The sequence below is a fragment of the Procambarus clarkii genome, chromosome 28 (assembly GCF_040958095.1).
Source record: "Procambarus clarkii isolate CNS0578487 chromosome 28, FALCON_Pclarkii_2.0, whole genome shotgun sequence".
NCBI classification, from domain to species: Eukaryota; Metazoa; Arthropoda; class Malacostraca; order Decapoda; family Cambaridae; genus Procambarus; species Procambarus clarkii.
Window position 1 is genome coordinate 2,865,593 of NC_091177.1, and position 22,151 is coordinate 2,887,743.

The following is a 22,151-nucleotide window of genomic DNA, read 5'->3' on the forward strand; positions in this document are numbered from 1 at the left end:
TATGGAGTTTGCCTTCACCACAACACTGCCTAATGCATTCCATCTGCCACTGAAAAAGTTTTTTCTAACTTCCCGGTGACTCATTTGGGCAGTTTCCACCTGTCCCATCTTGTTCACGTACAACCCATATTAAACAGTTTATCTTTATATGCCCCTGCCAATTCCTCAAAATTTTGTAGGTAGTGATCATGTCTCCCTGAGCTCTCCTGTCTTCCAGCGACGTGAGGTGCAGTCCATGCAGTCTTTCCTCATAATTCATGCCTCTTAGTTCTGGGACTAGCCTAGTGGCATACCTCTGAATTGAACTGAGCTGAAACAGTCATTTCATCATTCTACCTTGCTCTGATGAAGGCGAATTAATCTGAAAACGCGTTTAGCATTCTCTATTCTTCACATATTGTTTTTCCGCATATATACAGCATATGTATGTGTCAGCATTTGTGTTACACATAGTATAGATACTGTGACATTAAGGGCCTGGTAGTTCAGTGGATCAGCAAGACAAACACAAGAATCCACTTTCATGGCATCTTCACTGATCAAGACTTACCAAACTACAACACATAGATTAAGCAGTTTCGTACAAAAACTACTATTACTACCAATAAGCAAGTAATTATCAAAAGAAACTACTGCATGAGCTTGGTAATCTGAATTCCAGCAATCCGAATCTTTGAGTAATCCGAATAAATTTGAGTGGAAGTTTTTGACAGATCAACTCAAATAAAAATTCAGGTTACCAAGATTTCTGGTGAACACCTGAATAAATTAAATTCTTTTTAATTTCGAACTTTCCAGATAAAAATTTGGCTAACTCAAATGGGGGTGGGGCCCCCACATAATCTGGATTATCAAGCGTAGCTAGTACTGTACTGCCAATATAGTAGTACTGTACTACTGTTTCTACCAAACTATGTAATTTAGGATTACTTAACTGATTATGTACCAAATGTACATAATCAGAAAGATATGGACACTTATTGAAACAACCATCCTTGAGAAATAATTTAATGTATAAAATTTTTTGGTTAAAAATATATAACTGGAACACATTTGAAATACTGTACATATAAATTTATATTGTACTATCTTCACTGCTGACGGACATAGAATCATCTACATCTGTTTCATCCATCATTAACCTCACTAGTACATTAAAGCGATCAAATACCTGAAAGAGAAAAAATAAATTTATAAGCTTGACATGTGCAATATGTATTCCAACACATTTGTTAAAGATTTTTTTTTTAAATACAGGAATTAGAGGAGAGGAAATAAGAGGCAAAGATAGTGGTCAGGCTTGAGGGAAAGCTTTGAGTGAAGAGTGACAAATTGCTCTCAGAGGTCAAAAGAATCCAATTGAACATGTATATTTCCAGGTCGAGTCATACACTTGCTTTAGGTCCCTGTTCTTCAACCTGAGGTCCGCAGAACAGCTCCGGTTCACTGAAATTTCCTGGTGGTCCATGAAAATTTTGGCCGAATCATGTAGCTGCTACATGATTTGGGTGCTACAGTGTTGATGTGGTGATACTCTCTCAACACAGAGGGTCAGTGTGAGAGTATCACACCACCAATGTCTTCTCCACGCAGAAGTGAGGTAGTTACCAAGAGGAAGGGTTCTTGCACACTTTTGCGAACTGAGGGAAGAAGTAAAGCAGTTAATGCGAGAGCAAAAACTGACCTAGCAGAGCCTTTATTGAATGAGGAATGCATGGCTAAGCTTTCGTATATGGCGGACACATTTAGACTTCTTAACGAATTTAATATTTCTCCTCAGGAGTTTTGTATAAATATTTTTACACTAAGAAATAAAAAGGATGCATTCCAAATGAAGCTGGCTTTTTGGGATAGACGCATATAAGAGGAAGATGTAGAAAAAGTTTCCACTTTTGGGAGAACTTTTAATTGCTGCTGATATCAACCAGAAAGGTTGATATCAGGTTGATATCAGATAGCAGGTTTTTTCATGGGTCAAGGTAAACTCCACTACATCCACATAGACCATTATAAGCATATTTGCATCATACATATAAAACCCAGACAATAATTTTTTAAATCTTCATGATGATACTGTAACCGCATTACCATTTGACTATAACTTCTGCCTAAGAGTTAAACAAGTTTCAGACACAACTGGTTAGGGCAATGGACAAAATTTTTTGGGTAAAGTACCCAGTGTATTGGGTTTCTTATTGGGGGAGGACAAGTCTATTGCGCCAGTCGTCGGGGGACGGATCAGTCTCTTATGTACATTCTAAGATATGGGAAGGGGAATGGAGGAGCATCTTTTAGTGAATAAAATCAGAGCTTATTGCCAAGGTGTGGCCAAATGACAGAAGACTGAAGATCAGAAAGACTAAAAGAAATTTTCGAAATTAAAGTTAAAAGGGTTTTATTCAAAATGGGAAATTATAGCGAAACATACATGAGGGAGGTGGGAATCTTTATTAATGGCTGAGAACAGGGATCCAAGCTTATTCACAACACTAGTTGGTAATAGCGGAATCAATAACATGAACGATAGTTGCTTCATCAGAAACAAATAAGTGTACCATAATCTTTCAAATCTTTCGAATACGGTGTTAAGTGGAAACAAAATTTCCAACTCTCCTTTTTAGCCTGACAAATAACCCTGCAGGTTAAAGCACCAGTTTTGTTTAACAATTATAAATATCTGATATCTGCAGGAGTCTGCATGTTAAAAGCAGGCAGCATGGGCAAAATCCACTCAGGAATGAATTTTTTTCAACTGCAAGAGGTATAATGAGGTGGAGGAGAGGGCAGCATCAAGCAAGATTATCTATAAGAGCATAGATCACAACAGAAAGAATTATTGTGCAGTGAATAAAAAGATTGTAAAGAATTTCCAGTCTGTTCTGTCAAATGCCATCTGTGGAAAGGGGCAGGTCATGTAAAAAAAATTGTGGGATAAGGATATGGGAAAACTGTTGCTGTTGTGGAAGTCACCAAAGACCTGTTAATCTAGCTCAAGGTAAATGGAAGATGTGCAGAAAGAAAGATCAATACAAGCATGATGTGGTAATTTAAGAGATTACAAGTCTTGTCAATATTTAAAATTGACAAGGACAACAAAAAGAAGGGTTCCAACAGATGGTGAAAGCAATGGGATCATCCCAAAGTGAATGTGCACCAGTGAAGTCATCTAAAAGTTGTAATATTTCAGGTAAAACATTTAAAGGAAACTTATAATCAACAAAATAAATTTGAAATTGTATCGTAACATATAGAAGGCAGAACTGATATACTATTTATTTAGGATTATACAAGAGAGAAAATTAAAAAAAAAAAAAAAAAAAAGATATCTTATGCCAATTCATGATGCTCTAATGAACAATATGATTTAGTCAAATGACAAAATTTTACTATGAATTAATAAATAAGAATTTTGAATGAAATTGCTTAAAGATCATTAAAGTGGTTCAAATGTACATCAAGTATTCTCACTAACCTCATTATAGTCTCTTGAAGGAAGAGCATCAGCAATTTCTTGAAATGCAACGTCATTAACACCCTTTTGTTGTATTACAGTCAGGATCATTCGGTCTTCCTCTTTAGTCCAGCTGACAGAGTTACAAGATGAGGAGGTTGTGAGTGTAGCAGGAACACTTGATACACTCCCTGAGGATAATTTTCCCGGTGAAGAGTCCAAACTTTCTGAAAAGTTTCTATATAGCCGTTTTGCTTCTGTATTAGAGGTGCATTGGTTTACTAAAGCTTTTGCAAATGATGCTGAAGAAGAGCAGCTTGTGCTATCTGAGGATGATTTGGAATCTCTCGATAAATTACAATGTTTCAAGTATGTCCTGCATGAGTTTTTATTGCCTCCGGAATAGAGCACAGATGATGGTTCTTTATTCAGTATAAAATTTGAATTTAAATTCTGTTGAGTTTCTGTTTCACACGATATTTTGATTGGTACGTGGCAAAATGTAGCCTTATGTTCGTTTTGAAGCTGAGCTTTGTCTGTTATAATCATCGCATTGGTATTGGGCTTATTACGTTCATCTATCACATTCACATGCTGATCAAGAAGTTCACCTACTGTACAAAAATGCTGAAGATTGTTTATGTTTGAGCAAGATCGCAATACAGGATTTTTGTTTACAACTTCTTTTGGAGTGGAACTGGAAAGATATGACAATTCTTTACTCCCGAAAGAATTACTAGTGCTGTCAGTGTTAACTTTTCCCTTTAAAAGCCTCATATTTGTTTGGCACAAACCTGTTCTACTGTGACTGGCCGACTTTGCATAAGTTGGGTCTGTGCACAAATTATCTTCCGTTTTCTCATAACTTCTATTAACGCAGGTTTTCTTTACATTATGATTTTTCCCCTCCAAGATGCAGTCATTTTTACAACATGTATTATCAATATTTTTGCTGCTAACTATTTCTGTAACACTGTCTACATTATCACCTCTGATTCTAACAGCGATATCTATCTTTTCACCTTGACTACAGATATCCTCCTTTGCATATCTTTCTTCACTTAAAACAACTGTTCTGCTCTTTAACGTGCTAGTATTGTTTACATGTACCGTGTTGTTTGAACTACTGTTAGATACCATTTTATTTGAATTTTCTTTGCTCCTTACATGTACATTGTCACTGGGATCCTTAGAATGAGAGCTTTTTCCCTTCCCTAAACTTTTGACCTTTGTGGATGTTTCACTGCAGTCAATTCCAGTCTGAACATTTCCTCCAGTTGCTTGACCATGGCTAGATTTTTCATCAACTTCCTCCTTTTTAACATCTTCTGCTTGATAAGTTACCTTAGCAGGGCGGAGAGTTTTACCACATTGTAGATAAATCCGACCCTCAGAAAACTGAAAAAAAATTCTAACTAGTATAAAGCACACCTGGAAATTTATTACTACCTGTGTGTGAAAAAGATGTTATCATTTTTGTTCAATAGTATACAGTATTATCATTCATTTTTATGCCAGCAATACAAATTGTAATAAGAAAGACTTTGTGGTGTTGCCACACTAATATGTAAGGCAATCAACCTTACTTTTCTCAAGTTATAAAGATGGGGCAACAGGATGGACTTCCCAGTAAAAAAAATAAAAAAAAACTCACTTTTTTAATATCTACCAGGTACAGTATAACTTTTTTACTATACAGTATTACTGCTATTATCAAATTTCCTATATAATGTGCTATTATTTTCAGTAGGCTAATGTCTAATTATAAATCTTTATAAATTAAGTAAATATAAATTATAGAAAAATATAAAAGATTATCCTTTACATTTAAAATATATGTAGTAATTAATGCTTACTACAAAGAAAGATGAGAAAGAGATGGTGGAAGGTGGAAAAACAGACTAAGCAGTCACAAGAGGACTATGGCATTTCCCCGGCAGAAATATTCAAGACGGAAAAATTCCATTCTCAAAACTATGTACAGATGTGAATTAAATTCACAAGATATGTGTATACATACAATAATAGGACTTAACCATCAAACACTCATGAAAATCATAATAGTCAATTAGACTGAAACTGATGAGAGATCTGTGAATAGCATGGTACAATATAAGAATTGTCCAGAAATAAAGATGGTATTTGAAATGGTTAAAAGCAGTGAATACTAACCCTCAATGCACATGAACGACAGTGATTGTGATGTCCAGAGTTTGCTGCAGTACTCTGAGCCACTACATTACTAGTGGGTGGGCTGGAGACTGAAACATGACAAGGGCACACACACTGGTTGGGAGAGGTGTGACTGTCTTCATCGTGTAGAACCAACCTTTCCATACTATCAGGAGTTCCTGGATTTTCTAATGATATATCTTCAAAATCACTTTGTAAGCTGAAAAGAATTTAAAAATCATCCATCAAGACATTGAAATGTGGAAAGGCTCTAGGTAATGATGAGCTATATGCATTCTTAATTAAATATCATTGAGAAAGTATGGGAGTGAAGTGGTGAGCAGTGTTCTGGGTGCACTCAGGCTCTTGGCTAGAGAAGACAACGATAGCATACTTGCTCAAAATTAGTTTTTATCATTTTTACTATTTTTACATCCAAGATTCATCATTTATACTTTATATTACTTGTACGTACAAACCTACGTTGAAAAATTCATTTAAATGAAGATACGCGGCTATATATTTCAATGTCATTACAGAGACCATTCGCTCAATTCTATGATTTCATTTCCAATATTGTTTTATATTAAATTTTCCAGTTTGACATTCCTTTGAACGGTCAAACAAGTAAAGGTTTAAGAATTTGTTGTGTATGTACTGCTGGATATATTTAATTCAATAAATGATACAAAAATGCCACAGTTTTAACTAAAACTCAGCAGTCTAACTTAAATCAAATTTGCCTTAACAGTTACAGTACTGTATTTCCGAACCCTGCATATCAAATGCAAAATAAGACCTAGTTACTATTTTTTCATTAATAAAGCAAAGAAATTCCAGAATGTGTAGTTATTTCAATTTTGTGTACACTAACCTTGGAGGTGGAGGCTGTGAAGGAAAACACTGAGTAAAACACTCTACTAGATGTGGATACTTGAGAAGAGGCGTCATTGCAGCTTTCACTTCTTCAATATTCAGCTTAGGATCACTATGCATGGACTGGAGTAGCCGTATAATTTTTTGAATGTACTTTGGTTGTTTGCAGAACTGTAACTGAACAGTAGATTTATATTTAAAATGAGTAAGATTGCCAGTTCTTAGCCACTTAAATAAATTACTGTAATCACTTTCCAGATGGAATACAAAATGCCTTTTAAAGAATTACCTTTACAGATAATCATGTTAGGTAAAAAGGTTTAATTTTAAAGTGACTTATCTAGTCTCTAGCTGCAGTACTTACAGGGATATTAATAATATGATGTCAGTGGCCAAAGTTTTTGTACATGCCAAGAGACTGGCCACCTCGACTCCTGCAGGTAGCCATGTAGTTTTACTGCTCATTCTAATAATTACTTCACTAACATATGTAAATATGCATATTATGGCAATAATATACTGAAGATTGTTGGCATCTATGGGAAATTAAATATATTTGTAATATTACTTTCTCCATGTCCTGCTTCCACTGGCTGCTGACAGTGGTCACTGGTCTATTACCTCAAGAGTAACACACTTTGATAAATGGTTAGGACAAATTTCCTTTCATGAAACTTCATACATCACTCAAAGTAGTATCCCAAATCTGGCTTTCTAACTCATATTATAGATACTACAGTACTTTATACATACTAATACCGTACAGTAAAATCTCTCTCAAATGGAACGATTAGTTCAAGAAACAACCGTCAGTTTTTTGTCAGTTTTTACTGGAAACATTGTTTTTAATATTGCAAAAATAGATAATACTTTTTTCAATACAGTAAGTGCTCGGTAAGTTGCAGTTCTGTAACCTAAATCTTAAGCTACAATATTTCACTTTGAACTTTTTTATTACTTTTGTTTAGTCCTTTTAACCCAAGGGGAGATTCAGGTTCCCATGATTTCTGCCAGATGAGAAACCAGAATACTGTATACAGTACAGTTTTGAATTCAAGTGTTTACTCGATAACTCAAAGCCAATTTGAGTAACTGATTTTTGCTAGACAAGAAACCTGAATAAATTTAAATTCGAGTGTTTTACTCCGCAACTCAAAGCCAACTTGGATTCCTTCAATTTTGTTGCTTGGCTACTGAATGAAATGTGGTGACCTACGTTCATAACAGATTACATTAAAACAATACATGAATATGATCTTTTTAACTTTTCCAGTAAAAAAGTTGGCTAACTCACAAATCTGGCTAACTTATATGGAGGTGGGATCCATATGATTTGGATTAACAGTATGGACAGTACAGTATTTTGATGGAGTATTGCATCAAAATCCCATTGGCAAAATTCAGAATAGTAGATTTCAAACAAAAATAAAACTACTTAGTTTGTTTACATTAATCAGTACCACAAATTCTAATTTTATAACTGAATTAGAAAAGTTTCAACACTTATAAAATAATACAAACCTCCAACTTTTCAAGAAAGTCTCTCATTCGATGAATAGCACAATACTGAGCAAATTTGCCAAGTGTCATTGCTTGTTGGGGAAGAAGGAAGGACACAAATTCTTCAGTGAGATTTGGATAATCTTTTAAAACCTGCAAAATAAAATAACAATTACGGCATAGTATTTGTGTATTAAATTGGCTCATAACTATATCGGTAAAACAACCTTCAATTGCTGGTCAAATGCTCGCTTTCTAATATGTCTTTACAATGATAATGGACATCAAATTGCACTGGCATAAAGGAATTTATTTAGTAGAATTTATTAAAGTGGTGAATACCATCTGTAATCTGGCCACCCAGGAGCTAGCTACTCTCTGCTCAGTTACTTCTTGAGCTTGTGTCCCTAGTGGTGAATTTTGGATTAGGCTTTGATGATGCGGAATGCCTTGCCTAAGTTACGCACACTCATCCTTTGTAATGCAGTGTTGTATGTCTTGAGTGCAGGTGTGTTATCTTGCAAACCAATGAGTCAACTTGAACCAAAGCACACTTGATATTATACTACCTTGCTCATTAATATCAGTGACTATCACAAAACAAGAAACTGAACATTTTCATAGTTGATGCCAGTTATTGACCATTTGGACTGTGGACACCATGTACGATATTATAGGAATGTTGTACAATAGTGCTGAAAGGCGTGTCAATATCTAGGTAAGTATTGCATTTAAGTGTGATGCCATTTAAAGATGAGTATCTAACCTTTCACATTATACCATTGAACTTTTAATGAACTTAATACTGTAATGGTATTTTTTTTACTTCACTTACAATAACAGTAATACAGTAACAATACAGTAACTTTTTTAAATGGTCAAAGGATATTGACTTGACTCTGACCTTACATGAGGAGCTCGTACACCTAGTCTTATGAACTAGTGGGATGCTACTGGAGTGTGGTGGTACTTGTTTATCTGCCATGCTATAGTGTGGATGATAAAAGCAATGGACAAGTCATGTACAGTATATCTAACTATTTTCAATTTATCATTTCCCATTCTTTCCTGGGCTGATACCATCTCACGATGGAAGTGAGAAATGATACTGAATTAATTATTATCTTATATGTAGTTTTTGGTTCATAAAATTATCCCTATTTTTCATATGCTTAAATTTTTTATTTACCGTACTCATATCACACAAATATAGAAACCTACACTTGCCATCACATGTAGTTGCAGGCAGGTCATGTATAAAAACTACGTACTTTACAAAATAAGAAAACAGTTCAACGTGTTTCACTAAGGATAAATCTTTACACAGGTTACTGCTGATATCCTCTTGACTGGTGCTTGGAAGTTCAAAATATTTCACTTGCCAAATAAACAAAGCTCCTATTGACTTAAAACTCTTCACCATGGCAAAAGTTTCTAGCAAGGACATATGCTATATATGCAATTTTCTCTTCTATTTACTGACAAAAGCTCTTCTAAACATGAGAGCCAGCACTGATGAAACTGATGGTGGTTAAAACAGAAAGCAGGGTAAAGATAATGGTTACAGGGGAGCCGGTCGACCGAGCAGACAGCACACTGGACTTGTGATCCTGTGGTCCTGGGTTCGATCCCGGGCACTGGCGAGAAACAATGGGCAGAGTTTCTTTCACCCTATGCCCCTGTTACCTAGCAGTAAAATAGGTATCTGGGTGTTAGTCAGCCGTCACGGGCTGCTTCCTAGGGGTGGAGGCCTGGTCGAGGACCGGGCCGCGGGGATACTAAAGCCCCGAAATCATCTCAAGATAACCTCAAGATAATAGGTCAAGATCAGTTCTGGAGTGTGGACAACTGTGAGGTGAAGGTAGGATAAACATCTCATTAAAACATACCTCACACAGCTGAGTATAAAGTTGGATGGGACTCTTGCCTGGAGTCTCTGTGAACTCATTAAGCATACACAAGAACTCTTTGAAAGCTACAGGATCTTTCCCCATTAATGCTTCTCGAACTCGCATTAGGTAACTTTGTGCCATAACTGAAATAAAGCATATAACTTAAATCATTACATTCTTCCCCACAAATACAACCTACAGATAATAATTTTGAGGACTGCGAGGGGTCTGCAAAATAGTTAAATGAGCCCAACAACATGAAATCTCTCAGTTGACAAAAAATTAACAAAGAGCATACTTCATATACAGTATTGTAATTGCAAATGAAAATTAAAATCATCTCTTTTGCCTTCAAGATTTTGTAAGTTAAAAATCAACTTAGATACTGATTGAAAACATCAGAAATTTGATTAGACATAAATGATGTAATAAATAATGTCAACTGAAAACCAGTGTATTACAGTTTTCACACACTACGATTACTTGTCGACCTCAGTGCCTATCAGTTAAACAGTTCTAGAGCTGAAAACTTATTTTACTTTTGTCCATATTTATTATAGCATCCTTTTCCCACACATGCCAACAAGTCTTAACTAATCCATGTGTAAATACATCCATATTGTTCTCCACTAGCAGATATACACAGATTAAATTTTAAATTCACTTTTAATTCCTATTATATATTGAACAACTACAAAAAACTAGCGTTGAATGTAATGAAACACCCTTTTCTGGGTGATACCCAGAGGCTCCCCGGAGCTATCCAGACTGATATGTATATCATTAGACTTTGGCATCGTGTGAATGGAGTTCTAGGCCTACCGGGGACCACGAGCATGAACCTGGCCCCCTCAGAGAGGCACGAGGAGCAATGGCCTATAGAAGTGCACATGTGATTTGGAGCAGTCTATCTCTACCATCGACCGGGTCAGGCACCCAGAAAGGTAAGCGCTTCAAAACAAACCGCTATTCTGGTTAAAACTACTACAGAAGACTAACAAGTGGACAGAACTCCCCAAATGAAAACGATCAAATAAGCATGACGTCACACGTGCAATGCTACTTGTCTGTGCAGCTCCCCCCTTCCCGGGAGGGGGAAATGGGGAACCCCCAGACCACTCACGAAGTCTATCCACACCCCCAGTTCGAGGCTGGATGTCAAAAACACGCAAAAAACGCTGATTTGGGGAAGGGAGGGTTGCCCGGGAGCCTTCGAATCGCACCTAGAAAATGGCATTTCATTACATTCAACGCTGGTTTTCTGGGGTAAGCCCCTTCGGCACCCCAGTATACAGATGGTGAATAATACAGATGGTGATAGACTCAAGCCAAAAAGATCAAACGCAAAGACTCAAGGAGAAGATCGAACCAGTCTCGTAACGGACCAGACCAATCTGCTGAAAGAGGCGAAGCTGCAGAAAAACTTCCGGGTTCGGACACCGAGCAAGCAGCGCCTGAAACCAAGACTCTGCTATAGGCCATTGCTCCTCGTGCCTCTCTGAGGGCCAGGTTCTGCCTCGTGGTCCCCAGTAGGCCTAGAACTCCATTCACCCTGACTGATGCCAAAGTCTAATAATATACATATCAGCCTGGATAGCTCCGGGGAGCCAAAGGGGCTTCCCCCACAAACACTACATAACTCTGACATATTCTTACATCAATATAAAATTTGGTAACTCATTATACCATTACCTCTAACACATGCTGGACATCCTTCATAAAGAATCTTCATAGCATTCAATAACCGACACACTCCTCATTCTATAGCCATTTTCTTTTCATTTTGGCATATGCTTACTCAGAATTCATAAATGTAAACCATACAATATTTCTTGTACACAAATTCTCTACAGTACAGTACTAGAATTGTCAATGGCAAATGAGGCATGGCACTTGAATCCCTTGAAGCACGGAACCCATCTTGCTCGTCATAAAACAATTTCTTAAGATACAATATTTTGTGTACTCTTGCCATACAAATTGCTTACTATACTTAAAACTTAAGCAATAAGAAAAGCAAATTACTTACACTTATCTTGGCTGACAGTATCTGGAACATTAGAAAGGGCAGTGATGCGTGCCTGAAGTCTTCGCTGTTGTTTTGTAAGTTTTCTCTCCCCCTGGCCCAAATCTTCAACAGAACTCAATCTTTTATCAAATCCATCACCACCACCACCACCTCTTCTTAATGTTATAGTGGATGAGGCCTTTAACAGGGCAGCCAGATGCTCTTCTCTTTGCTAAAAAATGTATTATCAAACGTTATATTTATTTTATTTAACAAATATTGATTTCTGCTGTAATCATTGAGCTTTAAAATCCTAATCAAACAAGAAATATTAATCAAGCATTCAGTAAAATATTTTTAATGACCATTGCATTCATCTTCATAATTAATGCAGTAAGTACTATCTACTCACTCATTCTCTCTATCTCATAAATTTTCATAATCATATTATATGGTGATGAAAAATGCTATCATGTTGTTTGTTAGAGAATTCATAATGTACCGGGGGTACCTAATAAGTGCTAAGTAACTACAGGTAATTTAAATCAGTTTAAATTGGCAAATAACAATTAACCAACTTGTGCAGCTTCTAAATCTTCCTCTTCCTCATCTTCCTCTTCTTCATCTTCATCTTCTTCATCCTCATCCTCCAAAGAATATTCTTCAAATTCTTCTTCACTCTGATGAACATGTGTAGATGGCCGAGATAAGTTAGAGGCGGAGCCGAGCGAGGTATTACCATCCATGAGTTCATCGTCCAGCTGAAGAAGATCCCCATCGCCTGTGACTTTGCTTCCACGAAGAAAACTCTCTGGTCTGGAAACACACAAAATATATTTTAAAAATTATTCTAATATAAAACTTCATAAACAAAGGAAATGGCTTTGTGTACAAGATGGGTGCAATTTTGATTATTCTTGCAAACAACAGACAGGTGGACACAGACAATCTTTTCCAGTTGAGCATATCAGAAGAATTTGGAAATGCAATTAGATTAAAGTAAAGTACAAAAGCACACACACAGTAAGAATGGTAAACAGGTGGAAGAAACACTGAAAGAAGTACTGGAAACCATTTTTCATCCACATCTTCAAGAATACATCTGGCAAACAAAGCCCTTGTAACTACTATTAAAGTTCATGTTTTTCTTGATGTTCCTCTACATTGATGTCAATACTTTGTGCTCTTCACTACCTACATAACGAGAATCTCAAAGTAAAAATTGCCCAAATCAAATCCAACTTACAGACAGGAAAGGGCAAAAGACCCTAGTGAACACGGTCATGACCATAACCACAGCAAGATCCGAGGGGTACACAAGTTGGTTTGTGTTCCCACGTACACTGCTGAACCAATGGAGACCTTAATTAGGGCACACTATATACCTAGATTCCCAACTAGAACAAATCTTTTTGAGGTAATATAGACTCACAAAGCAAAGCCACGTATGTGCATCATCAGCAGTGGCTCAGAAACCCATTCAGGAGCATTTAGAGACCTGTAAAGCATACTCACTAGGTACTATAGACTAGGCAAGCTTTCAGCACAGATATCAACAATTGTCCTAGTGAAAATGGAAAAAACCTGACAACTTGCATGTAACAGTCAGGAAATGTTGTATGTGAATTAACCCCAGAAGAGTGTAATAGTGACTGGTACTGCCACCTGATGGTTGGTATAGGCACCTAAGTAGGCCACCTGGTGGCTGGTCTAGGTATCCAAGTACGTCACTTGGTGGCTGGTCTAGGTATCCAAGTATGCCACCTGGTGGCTAGTCTAAATATCCAAATATGTCACCTGGTGGCTGGTCTAGGTATCCAACTACACCATCTGGTAGCTGGTCTAGGTATACAAGTACGTCAGCTGGTGGCTGGTCTAGGTATCCAAGTACGTCACCTGGTGGCTGATCTAGATATTCAAAACGTCACATGGTGGCTGGTCTAGGTATCCAAGTATGCCACCTGGTGGCTGGTCTAGGTATCCAAGTATGCCACCTGGTGGCTGGTCTAGGTATCCAAGTATGCCACCTGGTGGTTGGTCTAGGTATCCAAGTATGCCACCTGGTGGTGGTGGTTGATGTAGGTACCAAAGTAGGCCAAATGATAGTTATCCAAAGTGTGTCTGTAGCAATTACTTGTGATGCCAGGAAAGAGTTTGGAAGGGCATTGAATTAATGGATGAACTACTGTGCCACCAGTGTTTTCGGACTGAACTAACCAATAACACATCAATGACCCTGCAGAGACAGGTTCAAAGTTTCTAATTCTGCTGCTAGTCGTACACTTAGGGAGCAGCAGAATAAGATAGATTACACACTAGCATGTTGGGAAATACCATATTTCCAGTAAATAGGATGAATGTTTTTAGTTCTCCACCAACCGAATATATATAGAGTATTGTATTTACATGCCCAAAATCGTGTTTTCCCACACAAATCCCCTTAAAGTAACTTTCAATAAATGTATGACAATACATACTAAAATTGTTCTTGCCACAAAACATCCTTGTAAATTATATGCATATTCTAGCCAGCAAATACTGTACATGATCATTGTTGCCAAATAATTCCATGTGCAGTACTGTCGTTAGGCAGTCCATCCTCCTGTTTTGGTAGTATTGTACTTATAGTAATTATGAGGACCATAGTAGTACACATATTGACGTACAACAGAATTAAAAAGTAGAAATCTGTACTAGTGAATTTGGACAAACCAGAAGAGGGTTTGTATTTATGTTGCCAAGACAACCTAACCTAACCTTCCTAGGCCTAATACATGCTATCTGAGGCCTAATATAATATGAATGTGTGTGCTATACTAGGCCCTAGGCATATTTAAGCTTGTTTTTTATCTACATTTTTTTGGACTTTATAAAGTGAATAGTACCAAATTCTACCAATTAATTGCTTAGTACGCCAATGTTTGTACTATGGTGCACATAGTTACAAAAACAACTATCTAAATAGAAGGATGAGTTGAGTATTGAATACACACTTCAGAAATGCTGGATGATAGCAACTTTAACCTTAAGTGTCTCAGTTAGGACCTGTGGCATCTTAGTATCTTTTGTGTAAGGCTATTAAAATTGTATTTTTGCACAGTTGTTCTTTGATCGAGCTGCAAGGAAATTATATAGACACAAATGCCAAGACAAACTACATGTAATGGGTTACCCTGTAGCTCTTCTAGGATGTCTTCCTCTGATGCTATCGTGGACAATTGAAGCTTTGGAAACTTTGGGTGCCAATCTTCTCTTCTCAGTGTTTGACTTATCCTGCAATATAAATAAATAAATAAATAAATAAATATATATATATATATATATATATATGTATGTATGTATGTATATGTTATATATATACATACCAACGGACCAAAGAGCCAGAGCTCAACCCCCGCAAGCACAACTAAGCGAGTATACAGGGATTCATAAAAATGAACATATTATCACAAATCTTTATAACAGTCTTGATATACTGTATATAATAATGCAGCCATAAAATGGTATTTAATAATGTAGCCTGGATATATATAACAGCATAACAGTGCACATCAGACGTAGGTTCGAATCCTTGTCACGGCCCTTGTGGATTTGAGCATAACAGTGTAGCCTGGATATATATAACAGCATAACAATGTAGCCTTAATATATACATCATTATGGCCATTAATAATCAGTAAGTGATCACAGTAAGTAATACATTGCATTGTTTAGGCAATATTTAGGGTAATTTATATGAAATCCAACAGTTATCTAAAAACCCACAAAATAATGTCAACTCACCGATATTTTAGGAAGAATTGGAGAAAGCTTTTTGTTTGACATTAGGCGTCTCTTCTTTTTGGAATATTTGTGATATTTACGTAAAATGGGTGAAACCTGCTTTAGAGGCGAGGTTTTAATTGGTGACCTAAAATTTTTTGCAGGTGAAATCTTTCTATAAGATGCCTTTGTTTTTTGTGGAGAGATGTGAATTAAATTCAGTGGACTGACTTCATCTACCCCAGCGGAGAATATTGGGCTTTGGTAAACTGATGTTACAAGAGTTATACTGCTGCTCTGGGTGGAAGCTTGGTCCTGGGATAGTGTAGATACCCTTTCTTGTGTCCCAATTTGATCTTGTAATGCAGTGTTTTGGATGACTAAATTACATTTTCCCGGGAAGGAAGTTTTACCATCATCTTTAAGATTATCTTTTTCATTGTACTTTGTTCTTTTATTTCCCTCTCTTAGGGGCACTAGAATACTTGACTCAAGTGAGCCTCTGGTGTCACACGGTGATGCAGATGATGTATGGGAGGCTGCAGGTGCAGAGTTATTTCCATTATCATAAGAAAGATTTGTTAACTCCACTTCACTTTTTCCAAGAATGGAGGAAAGATCCGTTTGTTTAATTTCTCGTATTACCTTTACAGGTGTGGTGAGAGATTGACTTGGTGAAGTTGAGATAACTGGAGTATGGAGTGATGAGACAAAACCATCATTTTCATCTGACTTACCTGGAGTAGTTAGAAAGGAAGGCATATCATATGAAGATGGGGTATCAGGTGGTGTACTATAGTGTGCTCTTGGTGGGGTTCTAGCAACACTCTCCAAACCTCCACTTTCTATCCTCTCCACTGATGATGAACATGAAGGTTTGTAATTTTTCTTCCTAATTTCACCAAAAGTTTCACTTTCTTTTGGTCTTTCATTTAAATCTGGTAAAGATTCATTGTCACTTGTTATACCACTATCAAGGTCATCTCCAGGTTTCTGACTAACATCTTCCTCTTTGTCTACATTAAATGCTTTATCATAAACACGATTCTCACCATCCTCTGATATACACTGTGTGATATCATGGTTCTTATCGTTCAATTCAACATTTGATTTTAATGGTTTACTTTCCAATTCTGAAGTCTTCATAGGCGAGGGAGGGCTTGCTTCTCCAATATTCTTTCTGTTGCATTCTTCATCTTGCACACTATCCACAAACACTACACTTGATTCTTGATCATTATATGACACTACAGTCGATTCAGAGTTAGAAGGCACTAAATTAGTAGAGTCATTTTCAGTATTGTCCTTGAGTGTCCTGACAGAGGACTGATCACCAGTACCATTTGGTTTACAACTATCACCTGGAGTAGACTGATTGCTATGACTAGGATAACCACGCTGCTTTAGACTATCAGTCTGTGCCTTGCACTTTGATGATGGCAAATTTGGCATCCTTACAACTTGTATTTGTGAGAGATTAACAGATGGAGAGTCATGAATAACACTTGAATCAACAATGCAGCTGTAGGCGGTGAATGGCTGTGCTGTAGCTGCTGACTCTGGCATTTGCTGACCTCCACCACCACCACCACTACCACCAGACTGAATTATCAAAATGTTTTGGATCTGTAAAACAAGACAATATCTTATCATGAGTTGTAATAAAAATCAATGCTTACAATTGACTAAGTATTCTCCATCACTGCCCCAATACTTAAAATATTCGGAACCCTTTTGCTAACTCTCATATACAAAATACTGATTTATGTATTTTAATTGATATGAAGATTAAAGTTCTATATATGAATATTAGTTTAACTGGTAAGGATCACAGTCCTAAACTGTTTACCCCTGTTCATCCAGCAGTAACTGAGGACCTGGTTTTAAACCAATTGATGGGTTTTAAACCCATCAAAAAATTGATCTAGGGAAAACTAGTAAAGTTTAATATCATATATGGAAAGCAAGAGCTATAAGCCTGTTCCGATAAGACAGAAGTCATCAACTCTTGTACCCACTTGTGTAAAAAAACACTGCTTAGATGTAATGTTTCAAATAAGATTACTAGTTAGGCTCAAATCATTCTGATGCACAATAACAATTTACTTTATATGGGAATTATTTAACTTCTGGTGTGATACTCATTTCAAAACACCAATAGCTAAAAAAGCCAGCAATGCAAAAGAATAAATTTTAGATCAATAACTAGTTATTATATATGTTGAGTTATATGGAAGTTTGCTCCCTTAACAGCACCAACATAATATATGACACGTCTCATCTCAGCTTTCTACTGCCAACTGAGAAAGGGTAAATAAAGTCTGAAAAAGAGGATTCCCTTATGCTATTAAAGAAATTAACTAAAAATACACACACACACACATTAATTAATATATATATATTGTACTGTACACTGAATAATCTCATACCGATTTTGGTAAAGTTGTAGCACCACGAAACTTTGCTTCTCTTTCTTCTCTCTCTAGTGCCATTGCCGCTTTCAGAGATACTTCTTGAATCATACGTTTTAGAGCAGCATTACGTTTTTGTAACATCTTTCGGTATGGTTCTTTCAAGGATGCCTCTGGAAAGTTCTGAACAGGACAAGGAACACAAGGCAGTGATGATTCTATTTCTGCTGGTGGTAGATCCAAGTGACCAGTTTCAAGATATTTCTGTTACAAAATACAGTAGAGAATAACTTTATTAATAAAAACAATAAAATACCCAAACCAACAACCATAATTTTTCTATCTACTGTTTAACAACATGAAAATAAAGGAATCTATAGAAGGCCAATTGGCCCAAGTGAGGCAGCTTGTATTTATAATCAATTCCACTAATTTATTTGTCTACTTGGTATCTCAGTTGGAACTGATATTGTGAGACCCTCCCTACTTCCTCGCCCCATCTATTATACTACCCGACAACATGTTCCATAAATTAATCAAACATTTTTAAACCAAAATTTATTCAAGTATTTTCTGACTTAAACTTCTCCAAAGTATAACCATTATTTCACGTTCTATTGTGAATTGATTTATTCAGCCCCCAATTAATTTTGTTTAATCCTAAACAAATGTTTAGGACAGTAATAAATAAATTGTCATTGACATTGCCAATTGTCATTGTCATAACACTGTCCTTATTCTGCATCTGCAAAATTTGTTTTTTCCTATCTAGTAATTTTGTTTCAAATGTAATAAAATTGTATTCTGAAAGCTATATTGTTTAACCTTTTTCCTATTAAGAAGTTGGATTTGTTATAAGTCAAGAACACAGCCAGCTGCAAACTGTAAACAAATGATAAAGGTATAGTATATGAGTCAGCTCTGATCATATGATTAATCTTATAACTGGATAATAAAATATGAAAATAACCTAACATATAATGGGATACAGTAAGTAAAACAACATTTGTACAAGACATTTAACTTGTAAAGTCAAATAAATAATATTAACTATGCCAAAATATGTAGTGTCTTTATTTGCAAATTTACCTCAAGATCTAAAATGAGTCACAGGTACCACTACATGAGTTGGCACTCCACCCCAGCCCAGTCTCAGTTGCCAGGTTAAGCCAATATTCATTTCCTCCCTATTAAGGATGTTACAGAGAAAATTAGCTTTCAGATGTACACACTGTATAGATATAAATAAAACTACAGGCATGATGTGAAAGAACAAATATGCTTAGACATGATGACAGTTGCAGATGATGAATCACAATAACGTGGCTGTCGATGTGTTGACCAAACCGCACACTAGAAGATGAAGAGAGAATGACTTTTTGGTCAGTCCTGGACAATTATCAAGTCGATTGTGACGACGAAACGTCGTCGTCATCTTCATCTTTTAGAGTGTGGTTTTGTCAACATGATGACAGTTATCATTGTAACAATAAAGATGACAGGACCAATACTTACCAATACAGGATTATTAGGAGCAACATTTGCACGACATCGAATATTCTTAATCCTATTTGTAGCTTGGCTCAAGGTTTTACCCACTAAAATATTTTCCACTGTCATTGAAAGAGCCTGCAAAAGTTGATGGGGTTGACTTTTTCTACACTTTTCTTGGTGATATTTGGGGTCCAAATAACGTTCCAAACCTAATGCAATTAACCTGAAAGATTAAAACCAATCTTTACACTATTTCTAAAAGAATAGTCAGACTGAAAAAAAACTATTTAAGCCATATACAAAACATTCTACGTGACATCTAAATTGGATATACAACAAATTATGAGTGTTATCCAAAAATCAGTAACAAATACAAACATATTTTCTTATACCACAGTATAGCAACGATACAACTGAAAACTGTACATAAATATGAGCCTTACCTGAGGAATATTCAGAACAAAATAAATCATGGGATCATTAAAATAGATCATTAAATCACCAATTTAATCCACAGTTAGCAGTAGATATAAGACTTGTAGGAAACCGAATAATTACTTGAAAGTACAGTACTCACATATCTTCAGATTTGACAAAAACTGCTTTCTTAAATCCACGAGTGTTTTGGAGCTTGAACATACGAATCGGGAGCAAGCGAGGATATGGAAAAGCTGATGATTCCAATATTGCTTCAATTACTATTGGATTCAAATCTGCTGTACAACTCTCTCTGTAATAAAAGTTGAGTAAATGGTTACTTGGCATTATAGATTATACAGCCAATCATTCAATAACAAAAAACAAAAACAAATGTGTATGACAGTAATAAATAAATAATTTATACTGTATACTTTATTTTCCCTGCTCAAATTTAGTGTATCCCTTCAATTTTCCACAGAACTGATTTCTTGGACTATTTCACTATTTTTCACTATTGACACCTAGTTTCTTGTGGCAGGTATATACTGAAATAAAACTTTGAGAGGTTTTTATGCAATTTTTCACATATATTTTTTCCACATCTACAGGGGACCTGACGGCCGAGTGGACAGCGCTCAAGGTTCGTAGGTCTGGGTTCGATCCCCGGCGGAGGCAGAAACAAATGGGCAGAGTTTCTTTTACCCTGATGCCCCTGTTCACCTAACAGTAAATAGGTATCTAATAGTTAGACAACTGCTACGGGCTGCTTTCTGGGAATGTATGTATGTGTGTGTGAAAATTAGGATTAAGGACCTGCCTGAAATGCAATGCATGCTAGCGGATGTTCAAGAATGTAAGAACTCTTGTATATATCAATAAAATAAAAACAAAAAAGTCACATTTCATTACATATAAAATTTTGTGATCTTCCATATGCATTCTCAACTTTACTCCTTACAAAACATTTGTTCTCCTTCCATCACTGTAGCCTCTTTCCTCCTCCTTTCCTTGAGCTTTCCTTATAATCATTTTACCCATCAATTAGTTCAAGCTATCATAAAACATTTCTTATCCATGCCCAATACATGTGACAGTCTTCATCACAAATCATCTGTATGATTCCCTCTTTGTTATCCCTTGCAACCAAATAATGACAAACATTCACACTTCCAAATTGATTTCTTCCATTTCATATCTACATTTTTACTCATGTAAAATTTTATAATTTCCTTTGCAGTATTCTATTCAATAATTTGTTCTTATTTATTTTGCATTACAGTATTTGCAAAACAGTTACCCAATGATATAGACAGCCTGAATTCATCTACAACTACTGTATATCAATGTGATCATCTAAACATGAGTCATACATATCAAAATTAAAATATTTTTAAGGAACATACAGCTAAAATAATGAGGTAACTAGATGCCTCATATAAGACCTTCATTATCTGTCATTTCTTGAATATGATCATAAAAAAAAGAAAGTGCATAGAACATACGGTTGTACGTCACTGATAGGATTATCTGCTGTCTTCATCTGTATGTTCTTTAGGGTTTCTAGGGCTGGCTCTAGGTTAAATGGACGAAAGAAGGATTCCTTGAATTCACTCTCCTCTGCATTCTTCTTTAGATCTTCCTATAATATAATAAAGGAACAATAACATGTCTTGGAAAATATATAGACTGCTCTTCTGAAATAACATCTTGAACTTATAAGGTTATTAAAATACTTTTTGTGGAAGAATTACCATTTTCTGACTGGGAAATTTCCAGCAAATTTCAAAATAAAATTGGCACTAATCATGATAAGTATGAAAGGAATAGACAGAGTAAAGATTCAATTTGAAATTTTCAATAACAATTCAACCCATGTTGAAATCAACCAAGCCACCAAGAAACCCAAATCTCCTAGTTTACATTTTTATCTCTTAATAGTTGGACCAGTTCAAAGGGTTGGAGGGAAGGCTCAGATTATATCTACATACTTTTCTAGCTAGGAAGGGAAGTTTACATACAGTCTCCTTTCAATAAGGGTCATCTTAGTACAGTTGGCTTTGTTCTCGATTCATAATCGGGGATCCCGGGTTCAATTCTTGGGAGGGACAGAAATGGTTGGGCACGTTTCCTTTCACCTAGCAGTAAATAGCTAACTGGGAGTAAGG

The 22,151-nt window shown here is 36.1% G+C and overlaps 1 protein-coding gene across 6 annotated transcripts in view; it reads right to left on the reverse strand.

Moving 5' to 3' along the window:
* Positions 1-994: 994 nt before the first annotated feature.
* Positions 995-22,151, reverse strand: part of mute (muscle wasted) — a 53,897-nt gene continuing 32,740 nt past the window's right edge. For 4 of the 6 annotated variants that reach the window (XM_045737474.2, XM_045737473.2, XM_045737471.2 and 1 more), the window contains exons 13-26: positions 21,489-21,625; positions 20,144-20,296; positions 19,588-19,789; positions 18,091-18,336; positions 15,683-17,287; positions 15,072-15,172; positions 12,478-12,715; positions 11,921-12,131; positions 9,889-10,034; positions 8,021-8,152; positions 6,498-6,676; positions 5,624-5,843; positions 3,473-4,849; positions 995-1,171 (exon numbers count right to left, since the gene is read on the reverse strand). In XM_045737474.2, coding sequence (XP_045593430.2) covers positions 1,076-1,171; positions 3,473-4,849; positions 5,624-5,843; positions 6,498-6,676; positions 8,021-8,152; positions 9,889-10,034; positions 11,921-12,131; positions 12,478-12,715; positions 15,072-15,172; positions 15,683-17,287; positions 18,091-18,336; positions 19,588-19,789; positions 20,144-20,296; positions 21,489-21,625 — 5,043 coding nt within the window. In that variant the 3' untranslated portion in view covers positions 995-1,075. Of the gene's footprint in view, positions 1,641-3,472; positions 4,850-5,623; positions 5,844-6,497; positions 6,677-8,020; positions 8,153-9,888; positions 10,035-11,920; positions 12,132-12,477; positions 12,716-15,071; positions 15,173-15,682; positions 17,288-18,090; positions 18,337-19,587; positions 19,790-20,143; positions 20,297-21,488; positions 21,626-22,151 lie in introns of all 6 variants that reach the window. The other 2 variants (XM_045737475.2, XM_045737476.2) reach the window with 2 other exon arrangements.